The 18,908-nt window shown below is 41.3% G+C and overlaps 1 protein-coding gene across 1 annotated transcript; it reads right to left on the bottom strand.

Annotated features, from left to right (window-relative positions):
- Positions 1 to 562: 562 nt before the first annotated feature.
- Positions 563 to 11,933, bottom strand: Krt222 (keratin 222). Its single transcript, XM_027428207.2, has 6 exons — positions 10,269 to 11,933; positions 5,868 to 5,996; positions 4,002 to 4,222; positions 1,971 to 2,047; positions 1,664 to 1,796; positions 563 to 934 (listed from the first exon to the last, which is right to left on the bottom strand). Exons 1-6 carry the CDS (start codon positions 10,362 to 10,364, stop codon positions 706 to 708), a joined length of 885 nt encoding a protein of 294 aa, XP_027284008.1. The 5' UTR covers positions 10,365 to 11,933; the 3' UTR covers positions 563 to 705.
- Positions 11,934 to 18,908: the final 6,975 nt, after the last annotated feature.

Here is an 18,908-nt window from a genome sequence, read left to right as displayed (position 1 = left end):
TGTGTGTGTAAAGATACAACCTTTACAGTTCTTTCAACAAAGTGACTCTCCTGTGAATCAGACACAGATTCTAAAAGAACTTTAAGATATAGGGCACCCCAATTTTATTAATCATCAAAGTAGCCTTGAGGTGTGCTCTATACTTCATTCACAATTACTCGCAGACAGACCACTTAATTCCTAGGGTTCAAATGATTGTCTCAAAAGGAAAAATCCTAAGGGAATATTGAGTTCCCGCCTTAAACATTTGTTCCTAATGGCTGTCTTTTAAAAAGTAGAACAAACATTTTAGGTTCAGCTGGTTCTGAAACCATGGAGGGTAACTCAGTGTAACTTTTCAGTATGCAGACAAGCTAGTCCATTATCCTGAGGATGTTCAGTCATTGAGAGACACTACAGACTTAACCAAGCCACCTTATACTTCAAGTCTCTGATAAAGCTTGCCAGGATAACAACTATTTGTATGATAAATAAACCAGAAACCACACTGAATTTCTGATTTATTTTTAAGCACCCCCTCTCAAAAAAAAAAAAAAAGTGCTCATATTTGGAGTCCTAACAACTTTACCTCTTACTATATGTGTTCTCTGTAGAGAGCCACAGTCCACAGCATCTTAACATTATCCACACATTTGGGACTGGGCGTCAGCGTGGTCAACCTAGGTCCCTCCTAGTGTCACTGATAAACCAAGTCCTGTCTTTGGGTTAGTTGGTTGCTGGTGGGGGCTTGATGGAGGGAATACTACATGATCTTCTCATGATAAGCCTGACTTCAATGTCTGGCAGATTATCCTGCCTGCTCTGTAAACAGCCCTCATCAGTGGCTGCTAAATGGAGATCAAATCGAAGAGAAACAGACTTTTTCCTCAATCGGGGGTTGTCTTTAAAGAATGAACCTTCCCATTCTTTTATAACTTCATCCACTTTCTCTGTCCTGAAATGAGAAAATACACTTTTTTACAGAAGAAATAGACACAATGTACAGCTCATATTTATGAATAAAAATATGTATAATTAATAGGTTGTGAGATTTTTAACAATTTATATTTGTTTATTTTATTTTATGTGTGTGTTTTGTCTGTCTGTCTGTCTATATGTACGTATGTATACCAAGTGGTCCATGCCTGGTACCCACAGAGGTCAGAAGAGGATGTCAGATTCCCTGGAACTGGTATTGAATGGTTGAGAACCACCAGGTGCTCTTTACCATAATCATTTCTCCATACCCTGTGGAATTTCTAATTGACACAACTTTAACAACCATCAGAGTATAAATCCTTAATATGGAATTCTGTAGAATTTCTACACAATTCTTTTATATTTATTTATTTTCTTTTTAGAAAGGGTCTTGCTATAGAACCTGGCTGTTTTAGAACTCACTATGTAGATCAGGCAGGTCTCCAATTCACAGAGATCCACCTACCTTTTCTTTCCAGGTGCTGGGATTCTACACAATTCTTAGGTTCTGATTTTAGTTGTAGAAAAAAGGATGAATTATTTTCACACTCTTATTTGTGCTATATGTATAGTATATTCATATCTGTCTGAAAAATCACAGTATATTGAAAGTATTTGAAATATTTGAAAAAGACTGCTAAGCTGCTCAGTTGAGTGAATCCCATCATGTTTAATATTATTTTATAGTCCAAGCTGTTTTACTTACTGAATGGTGCCGTGAGCCTCCGCACTCTCCTTCACGTTTCCATTTAGCACTGCCTGTTTGGTCATTGTTTCCGTATTATCATTCTCATACTTTTGTGAGACTTTTGTTGAAAAAGATATTTCATTTATAATGGCTGTGAAAATGTTACATTAAGTTACAATTTTGAGAAAAAAGGAAAATAGAGAAGAGGGAGATCACAACATTGAAATACTGAAATTCCCTCTTTTTCTGCTTTGGAGAAGTTTCTGTACATTCTCCACAAATAACATGTCTATTTTCAAATGAGTTTATTGTGTGGAAAACTCACCTGAGGGGAGAAGAAAGCCAACTTTACTCCTGGTAGGTTTTTCTTCCTTTTTCTCTCCTTGGATACAACCATAATATCTGAAATGGAAAGAGTCATGGAAACAACACTGCAGTAGCAAAACAAAACAAAACAAAACAAAACAAACAAAAAGAAAACAGACAAAAGAATGGGTAAGTTGTTACGTTCACATAATGGGAGTACCATCCAGCATTGACAGTGATGAGCAGAGGCCACTCAGAATCTCCCAGGCACAAAGAAGGGTGGAGGGAAACTAGAAGCTGTTTTTTTTTTTTTTTTGATAAGGATTAAAATAATACAGATTTTCTACATTGTATAAATATGCATCTGTATTATTGAAAGAGCTGTGTGAGACTAGTAAGTATCAAATTTGAAGCTAGCCTGAGGGGTGTGGGGTGGGGACAGGGTATCAGGGTCAGATGCCCAGAAAATAAAACATTTTAGATTGGAGAGGCTAGAAACATGTTAACATGTAGGACTTCAAAAGTAATAGGATTACAATGTAGACTACTTAATAACATTGTTCATTTTATATATATATATATATATATATAATATATATATTTTTTTTTTTTTTTTTTTTTTTTCAAAACAGGGTTTCTCTGTATTGCTTTGGAGGTTGTCCTGGAACTCGCTCTGTAGACCAGGCTGGCCTCAAACGCACAGAGATCCACTTGCCTCTGCCTCCCGAGTGCTGGGATTAAAGGTGTGTGCCACCAACGCCTGGCTATTTTCTGGTTTTATATAACAACATTGTTCATGTCTTAAATATAATAACACAAATTTAGAAAATTATAAAAATGTTAAATTTGTCAATATCTTTAATGATTAAGAATTAATATATATGATCATTATTTGATGATATATTACATTCATACCATATATAAAATCATATATTTTTTAAAAGCACGATGTGCTAGATAGTGCTTTAAGCACTTTATAAATGTTAACTCATTAGATCCTCACAGTAATCTTGTGATGTAGATAATATTATTCCCATTTTGCTGAGGAGAAAACTGAAGCACAGAGAGGTTAGATAACTTGTCCAAGGTCACCCAGCTAGTAGTGGTATCTTTTGAATTCAATTTTATGATTTTGAAGAATTTAAGAAATGCCAAGGCTTATCACAGGCTAAACTTACTCCATCTGGTTTTGCAGAAGACTCAGAATTCTGAAACAATCAAGAACAAAGATTTATTGTTCTGGGAATATAGAGACCTGGAGGTAATGCCATGTTCAAGAGTCTAAGGCCTTACAAATGGTTGTAAAAATATAATATTGAATAAGTAAGAATTACCCTGTAAACATCTTTTTATCTCAGGATACCTGAAGCCTTCTAAATGTGACTCAGAACATGCTTATAACAGAATCTCATTATTTTTATTTTTCATTTTTTTGAGAAAGCATCTTGTAACTCAAGCTGGCCTCCAACTTGCTAAGGAACTGGAGATGACCTTGAACTCCTGATCTTCCTGCCTCCACCTCCCAAATGCGGGGATTACAGGCCTGCATGTCTGAATCATGTGATGCTGTGGAGCAAACTCAGGGTTTCGAGCCTGCTGGGAAAGCTCTCCACTAGCTGAGCCCCACCCCCTAACTATAGTAATATTTTGGTGTTCACGGTGGGGTGGGGGTAGGGCCTTAGGGACAGGTTGTGGTGATAGTATGTGAGTCACCAAATTTCTTTGTCGGTAATCTATAAAAGGCAAACACCAGTCCTAAAAAAGAAACAGTGAAGAAAGTGGAAGGCTAAGAAAAGCCTCTTTAGTGAACAAGAATTGTAACAGCTAACTCTGGTTAGGAACGTGCTGGTTTGAGCAGGCTGGGCATAGTTTTCATGCTCCCTGTAAGGAAGAAAATGGAATTCGAAAATTCCATTTTCGAATAGGAGCTCAGTGAACAGCTGTGGTGGGGTGGTGGTGGGCTTTATTTTGGATTTGGTGTGTCTGAAGGCATCAACAGTGCATGTGGCCCCATGCCACCCTGTGCCATTAGTGATGTGGGCTGAGGTACCTGAGCTCTTCCTGCTCTAGCAGGCGCCGGTACGTTGCTATTTCCTGCTCCAGCCTCATCTTGGTGTTGAGAAGCATCTCATGCTCCTGAAGCTGCCTCTCGATGCCGAACCTTACTTCCTGCAGCTCCTTCTCTAGTCTGTCAATCACCGACTCCAGATCCTGCAGCTGCATCTGGTAATGCTGCTCACTGGCCTGCAGGGAGTTTTCAAGGCCCCTTTCCTGTTAACAGATATCAACAGTGAGCCAGTGACAGAGTGGGTGTCTGAAGTCTCATTTGCGATGTTGTCATCTGTTTCAGTCTGTCTGTCTGTCTATACTTGTTTTTTTGCATTAGCAATCAAAGGCAGGGATTTGAACAGGATAGACACTGAGTCACAGGTGTAGCCCCACTTTTTTTAATTTAAAAATTATAATAGTTGTGTTTCACTTATGCAAGAGGGCTTTTTCTTTTTGCTATTGGATTTATTTATTTATTTATTTATTATTTATTTGTTTGTTTTTTGTTTTTTTTTTTTTAGAGACAGGGCTTCTCTGTGGCTTTGGAGGCTGTCCTGGAACTAGCTCTTGTAGACCAGGCTGGTCTCGAACTCACAGAGATCCGCCTGCCTCTGCCTCCTGAGTGCTGGGATTAAAGGCGTGAGCCACCATTCTCGGCTACTATTTGATTTTTTTCACATTTATTTTGTGTATGTGAATGGATGCATGTGGAAGTCAGAAGACAGCTTTCAGGAATTGTTTTTCTTGTTCCATCATGTGAGTATGGGAGATCAAATTCAGGGTATCAGGCTTTTTGGCAAACACCTTTACCTGCTGAGTCATCTTGCTGCCCCCCTTTCTGCTGTTTGAGACAGCAGCCCAGCTGGCCTTGAATTTGGGATTACTGGTGTGTGTAATGAGGACTAGTACTATCTGTAGTTTAATCTGACCTTGAACTAACAGCAATCCTTCTTCCTCAGCCTGGCTTCCATTTTTTTTCTTTAGAGAAACTTATATTTAGTGGCTGAGCATGAAGACACTCACTTGCAATCATAGCTTACTACTCAGGAAGAGGAGGAAGGAGAAGCACCAGTTCAAGGCCGACCTGGGCAACTTTGTGAGATGCCTTCTCAACAACAACAACTAAACTAGATAGCTTTCTGTATTTCAAAATAATGTTGTAATCATTCCATTGGCAAGAAAAAAAAAGTCCTTTACATTGTGATTAGCATACTGTCATTCTGAATTATTTGATTTTGTAAAATATTGAAAATATAGTGAATGTCAAAGGTGAAGCAGACTGTTTATAAGAGAAGGCATGCTAGGGGCCAATGAGACGCTCAGTGGATAAAGATATTGCTCAGCCTGAGTCCAATCCCCTGGTCCCTCTTAGTGGAAGGAGAGACCTGGCTCACAAAAACTGTCCTCTGACTTCACATGTGCATGCACACAAACAAACAAATGTAATTTTAAAAAGGCATATTAGGAAAGTGCTTAACAATTTTCCCATTAGAAATCTCAATGGCAAGGATCCAGCTGTTAGAAGACTATAGATAACAACAACGCACGATCCATTTTCTCATATCAACAGTCAGGGAGCTCCGGGGTCATGAACAAGTATAATTGAATTTCCAAGTATAATTGAATTTCTCTAGGTGTAAACTGAGCCTCCAGTGACCTGATCACAGCCACTGGGTGGGAAAGAGCGAGGATCGGGGCCAGCGTTCAGTGACCTCCACCGCAGAGTGACGGTGTCTTCTTTTTCCTCTCTCTGCTGTACATGCTGGGCAGACGCTCTGCCAGCAAGTTGCCTTCCCAAGGCCTCTCCTCTCCCTAAATCACATAGTCTCTGGGGTACAATGAGCCAATTTCTTGGGATCTTCCTTACCACAGCGTGGAGAGACTCAATCTCTACTTGAAGGTGGTGGCACTGCCGGCGGGCCTCCCTGAGCTCAGCCTGAGCCGCCTTCAGGGCCTCCTCGTCCTTGTCCATTTTTTTGGTTATGTCTTCCTCTAGCTGTAAGAAAGTCAACAATAACAACGGCAAAAAACACAAAACAAAATAAAACAAAAAACCCGAAAAACAAAAACAAAGCAACCAAAGGGCACTCTTGAAAAGGAGATCTTTAGCTGGGCGGCCGTGGTGCACGCCTTTAATCTCAGCACTTGGGAGGTGAGGCAGGTGGATCTCTGTGAGTTCAAGACCAAGCCTGGTCTGCAAGGGCTAATTCCAGGACAGCCTCCGAAGCCACAGAGAAACACTGTTTTGAAAAAACAAACAAAAACAAAAAAAAGGAGGTCTTTAAAAGCAATCATAGCACAATTATATAGGAATCAAATCACGTTTTCTTTTCACGATCAGATTTCCTTTTCACTGTTGCAAGTGTATGTTCTGGTGCTTCGTTACTAATCAATCAAATGTTCGAGCCCAGTCGATTATGCTCTCAGCCCCAATCTTCTCTGCTATACAATGGTCTCAAAAGTCCCTTCCAACTACAGCAGCCCATGAAATACAGAGAAACACTTCCATTTTAATGAAGAGAAAGTTTTTGAGACAAATTTGTGACCTCTGAATTTTCACATTCCTTTTTGTGTCGATAAGGAAGATCCATTGAAATTCAGCGATTACTTTCCAACATTTTTTTTGTAGGCTGCTTCATTGAGGCAGATACACAGCTGTATATCCAAAAAGGGGGTCAATTCTGGATGTATGGACTGGGCGTAGGCATGGCTAGAAAATGTATTACTATGTTAGTAAATTGGAAAATTAAGTTGTCATAGGCATCAAGGTTCTTTTTTTTTTCTTTTTTAAAGATTTTACTTATTTATTTATTATGTATACAGCTGTCTACCTGCATGCCAACAGAAGGCACTAGATCTCATTCAAGGTGGTTGTGAGCCACCATGTGGTTGTCGGGAATTGAACTCAGGACCTCTGGAAGAACAGTCACTGCTCTTAACCGCTGAGCCATCTCTCCAGCCCCAGCATCAAAGTTCTTAAATGAAATTCTGTGTTGAGAAAGCCTTTTTACTTTTTTCAAAATGATCTTTTTAGAAGGCATCTTCAGTTTGGATATTTGGGGTAGTAATAAAAAAGATATTGTGTGTGTGCAAGTGGGAGTGTGAGCCCGCCATATATGCATATGTTTGTGAAAGCACATATATGCTAGAATCAGCCTCTAGTGTAGTTCCTCTGGAGCCACCCACTTTGGTTTTCTTTTCTTAAAATAACCTTTTTTTTTTTTTTTTTTTTTTTTTTTTTTTTTTTTTGAGACATGGTTTCTCACTGGAACCCAGATTTGCTGATGAGGCTAGAATGGCTGGCCAGTGAGCCCCAGGGATTGATTTGCCTGTCTCCATATCTCATTGCTGGGATGGAAAATGCACACCACCATGTTTCACTTTTATGTGTGGGTCCTGTGGATCAAAATTAGGTCTTCGGCCGGGCAGTGGTGGTGCATGCCTCTAATCCCAGCACTCAGGAGGCAGAGGCAGGTGGATCTCTGTAAGTTCGAGACCAGCCTGGTCTACAAGAGCTAGTTCCAGGTCAGCCTCCAAAACCACAGAGAAACCCTGTCTCGAAAAAAAAAAAAAAAAAAAAAAAAAAAAAAGAGGTCTTCATACTTTCACAGGATAGCTGGGCTATCTTCCAAGTCCCCTCAAAATACATCTTAAAGGTTATTTTCTAAACGTTCTCCCATTATAAAAGCAATTAGGGAAAGACATGTGTAGCTCAGTGGTAGAATGCCTGTCTGGCAGGCACAGGGGGGAAACTGGAATATTTTCTGTTTTGCTTGAAATGATTTCATGCTGATGGAATTAAAAGAAAACACCAGTTAACAGCACTATCAACATTTGACCTCATAGGAACAATGCCTTGAGTTGATTTGAAGAAAAAAAAAAAAAGACTGATAACTTTTTATGTCCTTTTAAATTTGTAAATGTGATTATGTGATAGGTTTTGTTTAAGGGAATCCAGAGTCAATAAAAGTCTGTAAATAAAGTTTAGGGCAAAATATTAGAGAAAAGGGCTGGAGAGTTATCTCAGTAACTAATTGCTTGTCATGCAAGCCTACACGCAGGAGTTCAGAGCCCCAGAACCCATGTAAATACTGAGTAAGTATGGAAGCCTGCCTGTAACTCCAGCCTGGGGAGGTGGGGTAGGAAATCTCAGGTCTGGATATATCAGTGAGCTCTGGATTTGACAGACAGACCCTCCTCAAATAACAAAGTGGAAGAGGGATGGAGGACAATTTTTGAAACCAGCCATGGTTCCCTAACAGCATAGAACAACATGTATGTGAATCTGGCACAGTTCACCCATACACATGCAAACATGCACACGCATACATATAAACACCCCCCACACACCGCCCAAAAAATGGAAAAAGAAAGAAGCCAGAGGGATTTTTTTTTTCCCTTTCTTTCATCAGCTGATCACCACACATTTAGTGTTAACTTGGCAAAGTCAAGCAACACACATCTCTGGGAGCAACTGTAAAAAAGAACGAAAAGACTTGGAAACAATATAAGGCTATGGGGACCACTGGTCTTTTGAATTCCTGGTGGGGAACTGACAGGTAAACAGTGTGGTAGCTAGATTCCCAAGATGGTCTCCAGTGAACCATCCCTCCCCAAGTCCATGTCCTGAGTCTTGCTGGGATCAGTTGGATGTGGTGGAGGTGATGCTGTGCCCATTCTAGGCTACGCCTTAAGGAGCCTGCTGCTTCTACATGATGTTTTTGGGAGCCCCGGTCATCATTGTAGAAGAAATCTGGATACCTGGTTAGAGAGGGTCATGTAGGGAGGCTAGGGGGAGAGGGACCAGAGACTACACGGAGAGGGAAGCAGGCTCAGGTGTCCCAAGCCAGCCTTTCAGCATTCTGCTGCCAACGTCCCAAACACGTTAACCGTCACTTACTGTATGCCAGTCAGTAGGGTCCCCAAGGTGACTGCATCCTATTCAGCATCTTGAGTAGTACCAGAGTTCCTACATCCCAGCCTCCTCATACCACAGAATTACAAGACAGGATACAATAGCCTGAATTTTAGCCCATCGAGTTTTAGGGATGTCTTTTTATGCAGTAATGCTAGCTACAACAACTATATGCTTATTTTATTTGACTTATTTCCATGTTTGGTGCTAGGGTTTGAGCCCAGGGCTTTGCAATATGTTGTGGTAATAAAATAAACTCACTTTGTGAATTATTTGGGAAAGACCATTTCTCTCAAGAACCTTTATGTTATAAAGTGTTGCAAACAGAACGTACAGGAGCTTTGCTTTCATATTCAAAGTCACTCATTTCGGCACTGGGACTTGTAAACTAAACTTAGACTTCTACTTTGTAAAATTAAGTATTCATCTGGGTTTATAATTTTCAAAAGTTGTCATCTCTTAATATTTTTCCCTATCATATGAAGGTGAACAAACTTCTCCAACGTCTAAACCAACAGCCCAGTGACCTTAATCTAGGAAACTGCCACCAGTAAAATCTATAATGATATTCCAGTAAGTGGCTAATGGAACACAAGAAGTCCTATGATTTCTTGCTAACAGTTTTTATATGGAATTTGAATTGAGCCTTGGTCTGAGTTGGCTCTGTTGCACTTATTAATTTTAAATATCTTTGTGTCAGAAGTAAACCCTTCTGTCAGTCTAAATGAAAAAAAAAAAAAAAAAAAAAGGTACTACCCAGCTGGGGGATTTTGATTGTTAGAATTTGTATCCTTGATTCTGAAAGCCATGTTCACACACTTAGACGATTCTATTTATAGCAACAGTATAAAGCTGAATATACGGAAAAGATAATAGAGATCTTTAAAAATATTTTACTTGCTTTTCTCTCCTCCTCAGTATGTACAGGCAAACAATCTTGACTAGCAAGCTTTCATTCTACAGATGTTATCTAAATCGCTTCTATAATTAACTCCATAATATCTTTGAAAAGTGTTTGGAACGCATCTTTCCTGAAAAAAAAAAATCTAAAGAGGTCGGAGTGCACCATTTTATTGTTTGTTGACTCCATGTTTTAGTAATGACGGTCACCTTATGCTCTCTATAAAATTCCGATTCATCAATCAATATTTATTGAATGGTCCTTCAGCGGCACAGCCACAGAGTTTATCTCTGTCTGTCACCCCAGACCCAGTGCAGAAACACCTACATCGCCTCCCCAGTAGACGCTGCGTGGTAAAGGAAATACTGTACCTCAGAGAGGCCGGGACAGGAATTGGGTAGACATGGACTGTCTCCTTATCCTGAAGGTGCCTGGCTGAATGAAATCATTACCTGCATCCGTGTTGACAGCACCGTCTCTATCTGATTTCTGGTGAGAAGCTGTTCATAGTTTGCCCTGATCTCATTGAGGAGCTGGGACAGCTCCATTCTTTTCCCATCCTCCACCTTGGCTAACTGGACCTTAGCGATGGGATGAGTCGCTGCGGCAGAGCCTGCCCTGCCTGCGTCGCCAGAGCAGACAGCCCCGCGGAGCCTTAAAGATGCAGAGATCCATTTCCCCACCAGAAGCGGGGAAACTCCTGGGTTTCTAATCAATTATGCAAATGTGAGAAACTGTTCGTGCCCACTGTGGTTGGTACAGCAGAAACCTCAGAATCTCCAGGGAAGAGAAGAAAATGACACCCACGGGTCACTGCAAAGGTCCCCTTCACATGTGAAGGCTTTGCTTGGGGGTGGGGAGGGGAGGGCGGGGCATTCAGTTATTTTGTGGTAGGGAATAGTCAAGACATTAAGAAAACTATCCTTAGCCAGGCATGGTAGTCGGGCTTGTTATCTTAGCACTCAGTCAGAAAGATCTTGGATTCAAGGCCAGTCAGGACTTCATAGGGAGATGTGTCTTGGGAAGGGGTGGGGAGCAAAACAAAACAAAAATCCAACCAAACCACCACAAAAAGCCCAAAATAAAACACAGCATTTTATTGTGTATAGGTAAAATTGTGTGGGCATTAAATGGGCTCCAATTAAGATAGTTTAAATTTTTCTTTATAGTTTTTTAAATCACCACTTGGATTTTTTTTTTTTTCCCTAACAAAATGCTAAAGGAGAGGGGGGAGGGAGGAAAACAGAGGGCAAAGGAGCACAGGTGACAAGAAACAGGCTGGAGACTGTTCCAGGGGAGGAATCGAACCAACAAAAGGGTGTGGTGGAGGGGAATGAATACAAAGGACAATGACACAGAAATGCTGTAATGGGGCCTGGAACTTTGTATGCCATCTTAAAAAAAAAATAATTAAGAAAACCCAAATGCTATGGTAAGTCATCAGAATGTGTTACCCAGGTCAAGCGTCCTAACAGCTGTTAGGAAAAGCTGGCCTCAGACGAAGTCGATAATCATCATTAGCTCTATTTCTCAAATGGTGGTAGACTGCCAGCCCTTCCAAGAGAAGAGTTGATGGACTGAAGTGAACCCCTGAAGTTACTCACATTACAGACGAAGCGAGCCTGGAGGCGGGCGCAGTGCGGGAGTGTGTGTTAATAACACTGCCGGTGTTGTGAAAGTGAGCCCTTTGGTCCCGGGAGTGGGGCATCCACTGAGGGAGACAGTTCTGTTACTAGGAAACATGCAGAGAACAACTCCTCCCTTAGAGACACATCTTCAGCTCTTCCAACAGTACTGTTCCACCCAATCTTTTCAGTTCCTGGCATTTTGTGACCTGTAAAGATGGAAGGACTATGGCCAGACTGGTTAAGTCCTACCCCTGGTGGCTCACTGAAGTGACGACATCACTGAGATAGGGACTTGGATGCATGCTGCACGCCGTGTCTGCCTCTTCACTCTCTCCTCACCTGGATTCCCGCTCAAGACAACAACCATGTTAGATGCGACTGAAATATTTTTGGGAATGGGCCTGTTGTTTACAGAGTGAATGAATCAGATCTTGGTTCTAGAACCCTTGTTTAAAAAAATGTGCGGGTAGAAAAAAAAAAAAAAAAGGTTGGAGAGATGGCTCAGAGGTTAAGAGCACCGACTGCTCTTCCAGAGGTCCTGAGTTCAATTCCCAGCAACCACATAGTGGCTCACAACCATCCGTTATGAGATCTGGTGCCCTCTTCTGGTGTGGAAGCAGAATGCTGTATACATAATAAATAAAAATCTTAAAAAAAAGTGCAAGTGTGTGTGTGGCTTGCCATGGGCACAGGTGTGAAGGTCAGAGGATGATTTTTCTGGAATAGTCTCTCTTCTTCCATAAATCGGCTCCAGGGATTGAACTCAGGTTGTCAGTCTTGATGGCCAGCATCTTTACCAACTGACCCATCTCCAGGGCTCTTGCTCCTTTAATTTCTGAGTTAACTTACTTCTAATGAAGTATGTTATTTATGTGTGTATGTACATGTCTGTGTGAGTGTAGGCATACGTGTGTATTTAGGTACCTGAGGAGACCAGAAGGGGGCATTGGATCCATTGGAGCTGTAGTTACTGGTGTTAGTGAGGGACCCAACATGGGTCCTGGGATCTGAACTGTCTGCCAGGCATTCCCAAAGACCCCTCCATGCAAAGCTGACTCACTCCCGGCCCCGTTGAGGGGAGAGTTTCAAAGTCATTCCTGTCTTTTATTTCTTCTACCTTCTCTGTCCGTCACAACTTGACAATTCAGATTGGTCAGACCTGGAGGTAGCCTGATACAAAAACCTCTGACTAAAGAGGGGCATGGAGGATTACATGGGCCAAGCAGATTTTCCTTCTGGAATGAGAAACATGAGGAGGATTAGGTATTTGTGAGTCAGAGGAGAAAAAAAGAAAGCAATGAGTTAAATATGTATATACACATATATATGATTTATTTTAATTTTTATTTATGTACAAGTATACATGTCAGTGTACATGTCTGTGTGAGTGTATGCATACATGTGTATTTGGGTAACCTGAGGAGACCAAGAGAGGGCATTGGATCTGTTGGAGATAGACCCAAGTGATGGGTGTATATATATATATGGGTCTATAACACCAGTGGGTGTTAGCGAGACCCACAACATTGATACTGGGACCCGAACTCTGGTCCTCATGATTAAGCAAAAAGTGCTCTTAACTACTGAACTACCTCTGCAGCCCCAATTAAACTTGACTTAAATTCAGGATCAAACAATCCAATGCTCCTTGTTATTTCAGGGAGCCCCTGCCCTGAACCTAGAGAGCTGAGCTGGATGCACTGGAGGTCAGTCCTGAGTCTCCACTTTTAGCAGATCTCCAGTATTTCCTATGCACCTAAGTAGGTGTCCTCTTAGAGAAACAAAAACTCGAACCACAAACGCAAGCTGCATGTGTAGTTTCAAACACTCTAATAATCATATCAAAAGATACAAAAAGAAACAGGTGAAATTTTAACAGTATATTTTGTTTAATACTATATATTGAAAATATAGTAGTATAAAATATTAGCATCCTTTGTTTTTGATATTGTCTTTGAAATCCAAGGTGTATGATATATCCCATTCCAGTTTGGACAAGTCACGTTTAAAGTGGTCGGTAGGGGCCTGAGGAGATGGCCCATCCAGTAGTATGCATGCTGCAGGAGGGGGAGGGACTGTGTTTGGATGCCCAGTTCCTACATAAAAAAGTGCATGTAGTAACGTGAGTTCATAACTCCAGCATTGTGAAGGCGAAACGGGCAGGTCCCTGGAACTCATTGTCCAGCCATCCTAGCTAGATTCACCAGCTCCAGGTTCAGTGACAGACCCTGCCTCAAAAATAAGGTGATGAGGGATTGGAGAAGACACCCAATACCTACCTCTGGCTTATACACACATGCACACATGTTTATGAATCCACAAGCACACATGTACAGGCACACTAGTAAATAGTGTTCAAGAGGTTGGGGATATAGTTCATTAGTAGACAGCTTGCCTAGTCTGTACAAGGTCCTAGGTTTCACTCTTAGCACCAGAGAAAAATAAAACTACATGGCTAGGAGCTAGTGGATTAGGCAGTGCAAATTTGAAATTTGCATTATTATTATTATTATTATTATTATTAATTATTATTATTATTATTATTGCAAATTTGAAATACTACTCATGCACATCAGGGAACGCTATTTCCATACTTGAGCATGCATAAAGGCAACAGCGTTGGTTTTGTTCTGAGGGGTTAGTATTTGCATATCTACAAGCATGTGAATGAAAAGGTTTCAAGATTTCAAATTCTTTCTCTCTCTCTCTGTTTTTTTTTCGAGACAGGGTTTCTCTGTGGCTTTGGAGGCTGTCCTGGCACTCGCTCTTGTAGACCAGGCTGGTCTCGAACTCACAGAGATCCGCCTGCCTCTGCCTCCCGAGTGCTGGGATTAAACGCGTGTGCCACCACCACCCCAAGTCAAATTCCCTTTTTTAAAAAGGAAAAATGTAGCTACTTTTGAGAAATACTGCTCTTTTTAAAGAAAACCAGTTACTATAGATCATTAAGCACCATTTGTTGGGTTCATGCAATTCTTGGTACATTAGCTACATGCTTCAGAATGCTATCCAAATAAACAAGTAAGGGTGGTGTAATTCTTATGGAGAGCCTCTTAAATTCACTCTCAGAGGTGCCTGTGCTCTTGTATTCATTGAAGTATTCACAGCAGCCAAGCCGAGGAAACGAAGCTATGGGTGGGGGGAGGTGGGGTGGGATGTGGAGAGTTTAAGGTCAAAGAGCACAAAATGACAGCTAAGTAGGGTGACCAAGCCTAGAGATCTATTTTTAAAAGATTTTATTTATTTATTATGTATACAACGTTCTGCTTCCATGTACATCTGCACACCAGAAGAGGGCACCAGATCTCATAACAGATGGTTGTGAGCCACCATGTGGTTGCTGGGAATTGAACTCAGGACCCCTGGAAGAGCAGTCGGTACTCTTAACCTCTGAGCCATCTCTCCAGCCCTGAGATCTATTTTTTTTTATTTTTGGTTTTTATGAGAAAAAGTCTCTCTATGTAGCCCTCAACCTGTAGATCAGGTTGGCCTTGAACTCGCAGAGATCCACCTGCTTCTGCCTCCAGAGTGCTGGGAATAAAGGTGTGCACCACCACTCCTGGCAAGCTTAGAGATCTAATACACAGTTAACAAATTATACGGTATGTGGAATTTTATTGACTAAATAAGAGTTTAGCTGCCCTTGTCATTTAAAAAGTAACTGTGTGAAATGATAGATATGATCATTCTCATCACTTTGGAAATAACTTTCCCAATCTCTGTGTGTTGGGGCCCATAAAATGGCTTTGCTTTCTTTTATCTTGGCTTAAGGTCAGAGAGTTCAAAACTATCCTTAACTATCCTTACTCTTCCAAGGTTAAAGTTGTAAGACCTAAAGGCCTAAGGCAATGGCTACTGTAGGATGTTTTGTATTGGTGGTGGATGTTTTATCTAAATAATGAGAGACTTGGTCTGAGGCGTGGTTACTTTTAGACCCCAAGTCTAAGATTTGAGGCCAGATTTAGTCTAAGAGATTTAGTCTAAGGAGAATGAAAGAAGGTCTGTTTCTTCCTTGTATCTTGATGAGGAAGTCTTTTGCCATGTACCCCTTTTTGGTTGGGGTATGTAAGAATGTTGAAGAATAAACTTAGGGCATCCAATATTCACTGGATTTCCCTCCTGACTCAATTCTGTCTCTTTCTCTTCTCCTCAGCATCTTTACCTACAATTTCTCAATCCACATGCCCCCTCTCAGTCACAAACACGGGATACTGTATCTGTGTATACCAGCATATTGTGTTTCAAAATTAAATATGTACTATAAAACTCAAATAAAAAACAAACACCTGGAGGCAAGGAGGTAGGTACATCTTATGTTCAATAGGTGCCACTATGCCTCTTTTTTCCCCATTAAAATTAAGTTAGTCTGTTTTTTGACAACTTCATATGCATATATAATGCATTCTAATTGCTTTCCTATGATGGGGGTTGTCCTTCTATGTATATGTTTCTCTTATTGGTTGATGAATAAAGCACCGGTTGGTTGATTGGCCAGGCAGGAAGTATAGGCGGGGCTTGGAGATGAGGAGAATTCTGGGAAATGTAGGCAGAGTCAGTCACCATGTAGCAGGAAAGGAGTTGCAGGTTTGGCATTCATTCTCTGGTAAGCCAAGACCATGTGGAAATACATAAATTAATAGAAATGGGTTAATAATTAAGACAGAGCTAGCCAAATAAGAAGCCCTAGTCATCCACCAACAGTTTCATAATTAATATAGCGTCTGTGTGTTTATTTGGGGCTCAAGGGCGGAATCCTGCTGGGCCAGAAAATCTGTCAACATTCCTTCGTATTCTTTAAAAATTTTTTTTACTACTTATTTGTGTGTTTTTAAAAAAATTTTGTTCATTGGTGTTTTGCCCTAATGTATGTCTGTGTAAGGGTGTCAGGTCCCTGGGACAGGAATTAAAGACAGTTATAAGCTGCCATGTGGATGCTGAGAATCAAACCCAGGTCCTCTGGAAGATCAGCCAGTGCTCTTAACCTCTGAGCCATCTCTCCAGCTCCGCTACTCTTTTTTTTTTTTTTTTAAAGATTAATTTATATTTTTATGTGTAAAGGTGTTTGCTTGCTTGTTATCTGTGAACCATGTGCCTGCAGTACCTGGAGAGGCCAGAAGGGGGAGTCTGAACCCCTAGGACTAGAGTTGCAGGCTCTCTCTAGTCTCTTCGTCTCCTCATTCTTATCATTCCTCTCCATGTCCCCACATCAATCCTTTTCCAGATCCATGACTTCAGCCTTTGTTCTGTGAATTATTTAGTTTTACAACAGCTCTCTGTGTAAGCATTTGACTGGACCTGTCCATTGGAGAATGGAGGGGTCGCCAGTGGGTACACTCCTGAAGACAATGACGTCCCCTCTCCCTAAATCTGTTAGCCAATAGTTTAGCATGCATGACTGTTGATGGGCCTGCTCTTGTGCAGATCCAGTGTGGGCACCTGCAGTGGCTTGAGCTCACCATTGCAACGGCTGTGTCCTGCTCAGAAAGTGGCGTTTTCTACCCCTTCTTATCCTTCGGCTCTTACGCTCCTTCTGCCCCCTCTTCCACAATGATGTGCCCCGAGCTTTAGATGGAATGTTATTCCTCCTGTTTAGGGGTGGGTGCTCATCCATCACTTATTCTCAGCATCTTCTGTACCCACAAGTCTCTATACTCACCACCATCCACTAGGAAGAAGCCTTTTATGCAATTTGTTTTGAGACTGGGTCCTATGTATTCCATGCTAGAATTGAATTTTCTATGTAGCCAAGAAAATCCTTGACCTTCTGACGCCCCCTGCCCCACCCTGTCTCTATCCTGAGTGCTGGGGTCACAGGTTTTTGCTACCTTACTCAGCTTATATGGTGCTAGGGATTGAACCCAGAGCTTTGTACATGCAAGGCAAGTGCCCTACCCACTGAGCTACATCTCCAAGCCAAGCCGCTTGTTTTGAAGCATCCAGTCACTCTCTTCCCACACATCCTCCCATGGGTGAGGGTTTGAAGGCTGGTGACAAGGAGACAGCAGGGAGGTTGTTTGTTGGCATCTTCTGCCCAGACTCCATGTGCACCCATTTGGCTCTTGTTCCTTTCCTGGGGTATGATCTAGAGGGCAGGGCACAGTTCTACGTCCCCAAACACCCCTCAGGTTTGGTTGGTTCACAGGCTCTCTCTCTGATGCAGGGGCAGGATCTGCAGCCCCACACTTTAAGGCCCAACCTCTGCCCATCCCCTTAATCTTACCTTCTTTCCTCTTAGTGTGGGAAGGCTGCTCTCTTGAGGGTGGGATGGGAATTCCTGGTCCTAGTGCTGGAAGCTACATAAACTGTGTGACTCATTCACCATAGTGTCACCACTGGACCAGGCACAGAGAAAACAGAAAACGTCTATGGGAGGGGAATAGTATTTCCGCTAAATAGTTTTCTGGGCCCAAGTTCCCTTCACTCTGAGACCAAGGCCTGGGAGACTGCATGGTTTTTGTTCAAATTTCTCCAGAGACAATTAACCCAGAGTAATAAATAATGTTATATAGGAAGAGAAAAACTAATCAGAACATCATTTCTAGACCCCCCTTTCCATGTATGAAAAATGCTTTGTCTTAAAAAATATTCAATATTAAGATTGTATGTGCTGGGTGGTGGTGGTGCCTGTCTTTAATCCCACCACTTGGGAGGGAGGGTCAGGAAGTGAGTTCGAGGCCAGCCTGGTCTATAGAGTGAGTTCCAGGACAGCCAGGACTGTTACACAGAGAGATGCTGTCTTGTAAAAAAAAAAAAAAAGATTGTAACAGGTGATAAGGATGTTCTGAGATTGTCTCATCAGTGATTATATGATTTCAAGTGAGTCCAACAGATATAGTTCGCTTCAGCATTTATCTTGTGCCAAGTAATTGGTTGAATCAGGATTTTCCACTTGGAAGTAATTGATTTGTGACTTCTGCTCATACCTCTGTCCTCTTACCTAAGAGGCAATGCCCTTTGTAGAGGTAACTGGTTTGTGTCTACTGTATTCCCTGTCTACATGAAGGAGCTGAAGGAATTGGGTGAATTAGCAGGAGAAGCTCTCCATTCCTCATGTTTTTAGTGTTCATAAACTCAAGCACACGAGACAGGCAGCTGCCTTTCATGTTGGTGATTTTCACTAAACGACATGGCAGGAGTGTGGCATTAGGTTTTGGAGAAAATGACATCCCTTTAAGCCTATGCTTTATGAGAGTGTGCGACAATCATGAATGGGAATTTTGCTTTGAAGAGGGAAAAATATTGAAAGCAACAGATATGTTTATTTTTATATGATGCATTATTATATACAAGGATGACAAATCTTAGTCCATTTAATACTCTTACCTGTCACACACACACCTATCTATCTCTCTCTGACTATCATTTACCTACCTGTACATATATATATATATAATATTATATATATATAATATATATATATTATATTATATATATGGTTAAACATGTATTTATTTGTTAGGTGTG

Source organism: Cricetulus griseus, chromosome 7, assembly GCF_003668045.3.
Source record: "Cricetulus griseus strain 17A/GY chromosome 7, alternate assembly CriGri-PICRH-1.0, whole genome shotgun sequence".
NCBI lineage: Eukaryota > Metazoa > Chordata > Mammalia > Rodentia > Cricetidae > Cricetulus > Cricetulus griseus.
Note: the sequence above shows the minus strand (reverse complement) of the source record. Positions and strands in the feature narration are given on the sequence as shown.

Coding starts and splice junctions, on each gene's coding strand:
- Krt222 (XM_027428207.2), bottom strand. CDS start 10,364: ATGGAGCTGTCCCAGCTCCTCAATGAGATCAGGGCAAACTATGAACAG. Junction 4,223..5,867: donor TTGAGTCTCTCCACGCTGTG/GTAAGGAAGATC, acceptor ATCTGTTAACAG/GAAAGGGGCCTTGAAAACTC. Junction 1,797..1,970: donor TGGCTTTCTTCTCCCCTCAG/GTGAGTTTTCCA, acceptor ACATTTTCACAG/CCATTATAAATGAAATATCT.